Source organism: Musa acuminata, chromosome BXJ1-8 (genome assembly GCF_036884655.1).
Source record: "Musa acuminata AAA Group cultivar baxijiao chromosome BXJ1-8, Cavendish_Baxijiao_AAA, whole genome shotgun sequence".
In the NCBI taxonomy this organism is placed as follows: Eukaryota; Viridiplantae; Streptophyta; class Magnoliopsida; order Zingiberales; family Musaceae; genus Musa; species Musa acuminata.
This window is the reverse complement of record NC_088334.1, coordinates 47,621,699-47,630,966: the sequence shown is the minus strand read 5'-3', so window position 1 is coordinate 47,630,966 and position 9,268 is coordinate 47,621,699. Positions and strand designations below refer to the sequence as shown.

The window sequence follows — 9,268 nt, the reverse complement described above, 5'->3', positions numbered from 1 at the left end:
GCCAAGCATTTGTTCAGCTGCATGAGGCCATTCTGAAACAATGAAAGATGGGACTTCAAAGAAAAGCAGGGTTTGTTTCGAAGGGTTTTGAATCAATGTGTTACCTTCTTAGCCACCGAGCTCCATGGATTACTGATTCTTACTCTTTTTCTTCTTCTTTTCCTCCTTTCGCGGGCTTGAGAGCAGCTTTCATGGTCCAAGTCCTTTGTCAGAAGATGGTTCAACATCAAGAGCAAAGCTCAGGACTTGCGTTCGGATGATTTTGGTAGAGGTAGATGTCTGCCTCTGGTCACTCTTTCACTTCTGCTATTGTGTTCTTTGGTTCTGTTATATTTCTGCTCATTTCATGTTACAAGGACATGAAAAATGTCTCGTTGGGTTCTCTGCTTATTGTCTGATCACTGTCAATTGCTCTCTCCGCATACAGCAAAAGAAAAAGATGGTGTCCAAATTTCCAAGATCATGGGCCTGATTGATGCACACTAATGCATGCAAAACACAGCCTTGCTTTCTTCTTTTTCTTTGATGTGTGTGTTCTTTTCAGGAGGTGGTGAGGAATGGCGGGGCAGCATCACCGGGACGGAAGCACACTCTGTCAAGAAAAGCAAAATAGGTTAAACAGTACCCCCCACCCTCTCAGTCTAGCAGCTTTGTACCACACGAAAACAGTTGCTTTCTTCTCTTCTGTTCCCTTTCACAGCTTGCTCTGAATCGTCCTTCTTGCTTCACATTCTTCCTCCTTGTGTCACTCAAATTTTTTGCTTGATTTCCTCAGAGAGGTTGTCCAGGAAGAACCGAGATCAAGCTCGACGAGGAAAGATCGATCTTGATGCAGCTGAAGTCACAGAAACTCTCCACTACAGGTACCTTAGAACTAGTAACAGAGCAAACGATCTTCGAGTATGAAATGCAACCGTAAACTGCTTACCTCTATTCCCGGGCTAGGATCTTTGCAGCAACATGGAATGTAGGTGGGAAATCCCCACCGAGTAATCTGAACCTTGATGATTGGCTCCACACCTCACCTGCCGCAGACATATATGTCCTGGGGTACGTGCCTCACCCTTGTGCATCTTCCTCGCACTTGAGTAGCTCAAAGGTGGGGATGATCAAAGCACCCTGTGAAGTGAAGTTGTTTCTTTGGGCATCTCAGGTTTCAGGAAATTGTACCTCTCAGTGCGGGAAACGTTCTCGGAACAGAGGACAATGCACCTGCGAAGAAATGGATAGCTCTCATCAGGAAGGCACTGAACAATCTTCCGGGCAATAGCAGCAGCGGCAGCTACCGAACACCTTCCCCTCTTCCCAACCCAGTTGTGGAGCTGGATGATGACTTCGAGGGCGCATCGATGAGGCAAAGGAACTTGTTCCACCGTCGTTCCTTCCAGTCCTTGAGTCGAAGCTTGAGAATCGATGGAGATATTCTGGCTCCACAGCCAAGGCTGGATCGTCGGCACAGTGTCTGTGATCGGGTCATCTTCGCAAACAGGCCGAGTGACTACGACCCCAACTATCGATGGGGCGGGTCATCTGATGACGAGAATATTAGTGGGGATTACTCACCTGGCACAACCGCATACTGCTCGCCGGTGTCGTATGGCTACGGAGCTTCCTCCTCGATAGAGGACAGGGAGAGAGCAGGGCATTCGAGGTAACACCTCGGAGGCCAAGAAAGTTCCATCTGCTATCTGAGAATTCGGAGTTAATTTCATCAAAATAAATATAAGAACTCATATATTAGAACACAAGGAATTGTCTTCTTCATTATAGACATCCGATTCTGATGATCGATCTCAAAAGTTGTACCTGTGTGGCTATTCCAGGTATTGTTTAGTGGCGAGCAAGCAGATGGTGGGAATATTTCTCACCATTTGGGTGAGAGGAGACACGAGAGACAGCATAAGGAACTTGAAGGTCTCTTGCGTTGGTAGAGGATTGATGGGTTATCTTGGGAACAAGGTAAGAGACGATGAGGTTTTGTTGGATTTTGTTGTATATTTCTCAAATGTTGATTTAGCTATTCCACAATTTCATAGTGTTATACATATATATAGTGAGCAGAAATGAAAGCAATTCCTGGTCCTCATATGCAAATAAAATACCTGTCTTTGTGTTGGTCATGCATCATGCCAGCTGCAAGTGATCCTTTCATGAAACGCATGAACAGCACATTACTTGGAGGATTCTTAAACCTGTTTCTTCCAGGGTTCGATTTCGATTAGCATGTCTTTGCACCAAACAAGCTTCTGCTTCATCTGCAGCCATTTGAGTTCTGGGCAGAAGGATGGTGATGAGCTGCGGAGGAACTCTGATGTCATGGAGATCCTGAGGAAGACCAGGTTCCCTCCGGTTCATGGGTTTTGTGATGAGAGATCACCTGAAACCATCCCTGAGCATGAGTAAGCCTGTCTCCTATCCAGTCGTAAAAGAAATACTCGATTATGTTGCAAAAATGACATATATTTCTTCTGCTCTTGTTCTGATCAGTCGAATCATTTGGCTCGGAGATCTAAATTACCGAATTGCTCTTTCATATCGCTCCGCGAAGGCTCTTGTCGAGATGCGTAACTGGAAAGCACTGTTGGAAAAAGATCAGGTAGCCAGGCAATAATCTCAACAGCATACATGACTTCATGTTTCTATTTGAGCTTCGTCTTTCAGTCTACTCTATCTACATAAAAGGCATTTCAAAGAATATTTCATGTGATCAAGAATCACTTATCTGTATATCTTTTTCTCCAATTGATGCAGCTTCGGATAGAGCAAAGATCAGGCCGAGTCTTCCAGGGTTGGAATGAAGGAAAAATATACTTCCCTCCCACATACAAGTACTCGAACAACTCAGACCGCTACACTGGAGATGACATGAACCTTAAAGAGAAACGTCGAACACCTGCATGGTTACAAATAAGATCTGCCAATTCTCCAAATAATAGCTTGGAATGTATTAACCTTATTATTAACCTGACATGTGAAGCTGATTGCAGTGTCTGAATTCGCAGGTGCGATCGTATCTTATGGTATGGAAGAGGCCTCAACCAGCTCTCTTACGTTCGTGGAGAGTCGAGGTTCTCTGATCATAGACCGGTTTCTAGCATTTTTACAGCAGAAGTCGAGTCGATTAATCATAGCCGAATACAGAACATGAATTGCTCTAGCGCTCAAGTAGACATCGAAGAGCTTTTGCCATTTTCAAGTGGTTATACGGAACTCTGCTTCTTTTAAAGATTGAAACTGTTCATGAATGCTTCACACAAGGTTTTAAACCAATCTCTTCAATCAGAAAAGGTACCTGTAGTTCCACTTCCAAAAATGTCTCCAGTTACTTGAGAATAACTGAAGCGTTTTGTCTGTTCTCATAGCTCATATTTCTTGATACATAGGAAGACATTTGGGGGGAGAAGGCTGACAGCAAACACGATCACTGAATTAAAAGTCAGTCTGCTATGATCTTCTGGTAAGATTTCTGCAGAAAAATTGGACTGGAAATAAGTCGAAGAGATTAGCACAAGATACATGGTGCTTATTTAAACAAACTCTAGTAATTTTTATTTATACTAAATTCAACACGATTTCAAATTATTCATGGATGTAGTTTTCATTTGTTTAAGAAAACAGGCAATTGTCATCATATCTCTATCTAGCAACCAATTGATTCTTCCCAGCTTTGACTATGTCTCATCCTATTTTCTGAACTTTAAAATTGTCAGTTTTATCAAATAGTTGTAAATTCGAATTCAAAGAGTGCATGAAGGTCACACTACTGTGATTTCTTGCTTCCATGCTTGTGACATATTTGAACTCCCAACTGATTTGATCCAATGTTTTGACATCACAGAATAATGGCAGAAGACATCCCATGAAGATTAATCTCAGGCAAACAGTTACTCCTTTTCAATTTACGTTTTTTTAATATAGAATCTATATATCTAACTACTTTCTTGTCACCTTGGATACCAACAGGCTAGGCTTGTTCAACCCTATTAATTCATGAGAGATCACAATAATTTGAACAGTCCTTTTTCAAAGGATTAATCAGTGGAAGGGAAGTTACATTCTTCCTATGTTGATCCATAAGAAGAAATGTCAAATCTAAATGACAAGAGAGTTGCTGATAATTGCTCATCAGTACTGACATGAAAACAGTGGACCATCAAATGCACAGGTTTTTCCCTCTTTTTAGAGCTTCTTTTATTTTTTTTTTACTTTTGTTGGGTGGATATACAGGGGAAATTTTGCAGTTAGAGGTGGGAAAAGGAGGGTTCAAAACATAATAAAGTTTGCAATGCTTATTCCTATTTTGTAAGTTGGAAATCTGCATGCTCACTCACTGCACTGGAGATGAGGAAGTGTAGGTAGGATATGACATGTTGCAAGAGATTTGGTCAATGATCTTCACCTGGAAAAGGTTATTCTTTTGATATCCTCTGCAGATTGCTTGGGTACTGTTCCCTCTTTTGTGTTGCAAGAACTATAAAAATCTGTAGGAGTACAGGTACGGTTGGAACACCTGGGGACTTCTTTTAGCAATCTAAGAAAACAGATGAAGATTCTTGAGAGTGTACAACCAAATAGAAAGGACAGGCTATTGACCCTCCCAGTTTCTAGCTGATGGTGTAAAGTGTCAGCTTGATCAGCAGAATGCTTAATGGTTGGACTACTACTTACTTGCTGTGGACGAAAATGGAAGAAAGTTATGCCAATTTAATAGCATAAAGCTGACTGCTAATCAAAATAGAAGGTGGAACAACATTAAAAGAAAACATAGTAGAACAGAAAGAATAACAAGTCAGACTATATATATATATATAGAGAGAGAGAGAGAGAGAAAAGCAGCATGGCTTTCCAAACCGTCACTTAATCTCTGGCACAATATGACATTACTTGGGATCTGAAATGCAGCAAATTGTAGTACCTTTCTTGTTCCAGCAAGTAAGCAATATTTCATGTAATTCCAGTACATGCAAGCTCAAGAAAATCAGAACTCGAAATGTCAAGAACAATCAAAATATGCAAGCTGGTAGTTGGTTAATTGTTCACCCTTGTAATATATGTATTAATCAAACATTGATGCAACAAGTGTTACTAATTCTCCAAAGCATGAGTCTGTTTTAAGATTATCTTGATCGATTGTGAGATGCTCAGCCTATTATCCTTGAAGCAATATGCTGGCACCATTTCATTCAAACTGTCATGATTTGGTTTCACATATTAATCCGTATATGTGTCAATGGGAAGCTAGTAAAAGAAAGCATATCCTATATACACGTAACATCAATAGCTTCAGTACTGCTTCCCTAGAAGCAATAGGGGTTTATCACATCAAGTAGTAGTTCAAAGGACTGATAGGGCTATCAAAACAAGTTACTGTATGAATGTGATGATCATTGACTTGGTCAGCTGGATTCTGTGAGCACAGTGCCATGGACTTGTGTGTTGCCCTCCCATCATACAGGTTTGGAAGAATAAAAAAGTGTGTATAGAAAGCATGATATGACAATCATGAGAAGATTGATTGAAAAGACTGAGGATGCAAAAAAATCCCTTTACAGCAAGTAGAACCATGAAGAAAAGAAGGAAAATACCTAATAATTAATTTGGATCATGTTCAGGAACGAGGATTAATTGAGATGCTTGACTATAAATCATGTGAAATGGTGACAGATTGGCCTCGAGCAAAACATCTGAATGGTCATGCAGCAGAGTTTTGACCCTATAGAATTTTCCTTTTAATACGCAAGTCACTGGTACCATCATAGTTGTGACCAGGTTGATGGTCCTCAGCACTCCATTTATTCCAAATCTAGGAGTTTGAGATTCCTAGATTTGTCTCTGAATGGTGTATAAGCCAGTCCCAATGGCAGATAACTATCACATCAATTTCTAATCTTCCTTCTTTTGAGGTTATCCTCCGCAGATGTCCTACTATCCATACTGCAATATTAACAATCATCATTAGGGATGATGGTGGATCAGCTTTCATTTTTCCAGTATACGAGAATTTCAACCCATTTGAATCGGATCTGATACATTTTAGACATTCTATTAGAAGAATAGATACCCAAGTTAGATAAGAATAGAGGTGCCTAAGTAGTTCGTCAGATGTGATAAAATTTATGAGTACCAAACAAATTCAGATTAAATAACAATAATAATATGTTATGATTTAGACAATTCCATTTGTTTAATCTGCTTAAATCGAGTTTGGGTACTATTGAATAGGTTTGGAATGAGTTCAGATAGTCAGATTCAAACTCAAATTCAGATTTAAATTCAAAATAAATCAACAAAAAAAATGTTTCTACTCGTTATCATTCCTAAAATCATTGCCCAAACGATAAACAGAATTCACTTTCAAGTAAAATCAGAATCTTAAACTTTCAACAGTTGCCAATTAAAAGGTGAAAAGAAAACAATTGTTAAAATTTGGAACATCTTTTGGTTGAAGATACTGGATAATTTTTGTAAGCTCTATTCACTTCAGCAACAAGTGACAATGACAATAGGAAGGATCGCCAAGAATTTCACACCATTTGTTATTAAACTCATATTAACTATCCAAAAATTCAAACCTATCAAAATCCAACTCCAGTCTCATTTTTCTACCCATACACATGAAAAACCCCATAACTTGATTCCAAAGACATCTTTCCACTCGCTTTCAAACCCGACGAACACTACCAGTATATTCAAACATGTTTCAAACCTAATTTGCGTATATATATACTTTTTATAGGCATCCAAATCCAACTTAACTGGATCGAATAAATACAAAGAATCCCCGCTAGAACCTCGACATGCGCACAAGTAACTCAGTCAACCCATGCATCTCGCACCAAACATTGAATGAGTCAGGCTTGACTAATGTTTCTAATGCATCCAATTCACATACCTGTGCATCAAGTAGACGACATAACCTGCTAGTTCAGTAAAATCCGTTCTGGGTAAACAAGGGTGATTGACTTGTGCAGTTGCAGAGAAAAGCATGTCTCCTACGTGTAGCTGTAAGATAACAAGTGCTTCTCCTGCTGCATGAAAGGAAGCAAACTTTGGATGTGACACAATGCACACCCCTAGAGTCGCTAAGAGAATTCTTCTAAAAAATAATAAGAAAACAAAAAAACAACAATAATATCTCTTCAGATTAATATCTATCTTCTAATACTATACTGGAAGGGTACATATGTATATAGCCAGAATCCTGTCTGCAGCCAGCCAGGGGATGCAAACGAAAAATACACAAGAGGGGAAACGGAAAACGAGTAAGCATAGCGCCTTCTTTTCCTATGCATGGTGTATAAATCTCATTTTTCCTCCGAAGAAAGTCAATGTAAGAAAGCCATTTTTTTCGATGTATTTTGTGGCCAACGACCATGAGACACGACAAAGTGTCGGGCCCGAGGAATCTGGATATTGCGTGTGGAGAAAGGTATCAGGGACACTTCCCCTGAAGACGGGGACAGGGACAAACACAGGAATAGAGAGCAGTGCACCGGCAAGAACTTAATGGCCGAGTTAAAGGGTGGAGGCCACGCACCCAGCGATAACGTCACATGCTGCTGCGATTGCCCAGGTCCACAAGTCACTTGGAGGGAGGAATCCAACAAGTAGAGGAGCAGTACCAGGTCACTCGGAGAAGATGGATGATGCAGAACCAGATTTGGCTCAGCTGGGATTGGCTGCTGGCGTGAAGGGTTTTTGGTGCAAGCAAGCAGGAGGACCATATCACATCAAAAGCAGAAACAGCATCAGAGGCGGAGCGTCCCTGAAAACCATGCATGTTGGATGACAAATATTCACGTTCACGTGTGAGAGGCTGTGGTTGAACAAGCTCAGGGTGCATCTTTTATGAGGGTCAATTCCCAGATCCCAAAGAAGGCAAGTCACACTGGCACTGCTTGTTGACCCCAGGGGATGCAACTGTGGACCAAGACGGTGGCTGGGACTTGTTGCCTCAGGTGAAATCCAAGGGATTCAAGTTGGATCCCAAAGAAGGCAGGACTTTGTTGGGACCAAGATATTACTCCAAACAAAAGAAAAAGGAAAAGAGACAGTGATTATTCACTATTTTCTTTATCTTTTTCTTTGCAAAAAAAAATCTTTAAAGAAGCAATTGCTACATGAAAATACCTTTAAAGAAACGAAATGGCACCAGGATTGGAAGGGGAAAGTCACCTCGCATTTGGGATTCGGTCCCTCCGGTTGGTGCAATGTCCAAGTGAAGAAAAAGGGGGATAAATCCGGTGCACAAGGGTCAATGTCTCTGTCCAAGTGATGACCTTGTAAAAAAAAAAAACGAAGACCATATCTTAGAGATTTGAAAGCTGATATTGTAACATAAGAAACTTCAAGAAACATGGTTCGAGTAAATACCAAAGTTGACCATCTTTTTGTTGACTTTTGCAAAAGTTCTTCCTCGGTATTTCCAACAAGGCGAAGTACCACAGCAGTTATCATCCAGTGGACATTGCAGGGAGGCCTTACCACGACTAATAATCATCATTGCTGGTGCAACAAGTAGGATTAAGTGTTCTAGGCATTTGCATCACACTATAAAGAAAAGACAGTAAGGATAGAGTAATTTAGTAGTAATTGGGCTTGAGGATAATGCAGATAACACCAAAATGATCGAACCAATGTATCTTCTAGCATCTAACTTGATTCACTCAGCTCTCACAACCCTAGTATTTTCCCTTTCTAGAGATGTGCATCTGCTTATTTTTTGGTGAATGAGGTCAGTCCACTGCAATCACTTTCTTATTCATTCATGTCTTTTTTTCTTCCTGATTCTCATTTAGTGTCTAAACTAGCAACAATAATACCAATATATGAGACCACCTCTTAAGCCTCAACTTCCAGCTAATCAACAAAAAACATGTTCTTCATGTTGCCAGGCATCATGATTCCTGAAGATATGGTCATACAAGTACTGAAAGCATTCGAGGTTACAGGAGAATCAGTAATAAAACCAAAATTTCTGTTTGGTTCGTACATCATAAAACCAAAAACCCATCTGGAAAAGTAAAACACACCTTAAGATAAAGTTCTTCAAATTTGTAATATTAGGCTTGCATATGAAAGGCCTGTACATGGTACAGAACAGTATACAAAAGATTGTGATGGATACCTTGGGCAGGGTTGACACTTGATAATTTTGGCTAATAAGGTCTTAATTGTGGTTAGAACTTTGGATGAGCTGAGTGAGACAAGAGTGATCAATGTGCAGAAACTTGACATTGCATCTCGCTGACATGCTAAAAGGTGAGCA

General features: G+C 40.2%; 1 protein-coding gene across 1 annotated transcript; it reads left to right on the top strand.

The window, feature by feature from the left end:
• Positions 1 to 291: 291 nt before the first annotated feature.
• Positions 292 to 4,873, top strand: LOC135588350 (type IV inositol polyphosphate 5-phosphatase 7-like). The gene is made up of 11 exons (XM_065080428.1): positions 292 to 613; positions 776 to 863; positions 946 to 1,050; positions 1,154 to 1,651; positions 1,824 to 1,959; positions 2,206 to 2,399; positions 2,488 to 2,596; positions 2,752 to 2,900; positions 3,003 to 3,288; positions 3,384 to 3,457; positions 3,839 to 4,873. Exons 1-9 carry the CDS (start codon positions 490 to 492, stop codon positions 3,223 to 3,225), a joined length of 1,626 nt encoding a protein of 541 aa, XP_064936500.1. The 5' UTR covers positions 292 to 489; the 3' UTR covers positions 3,226 to 3,288; positions 3,384 to 3,457; positions 3,839 to 4,873.
• The last annotated feature ends 4,395 nt before the right edge of the window (positions 4,874 to 9,268 follow it).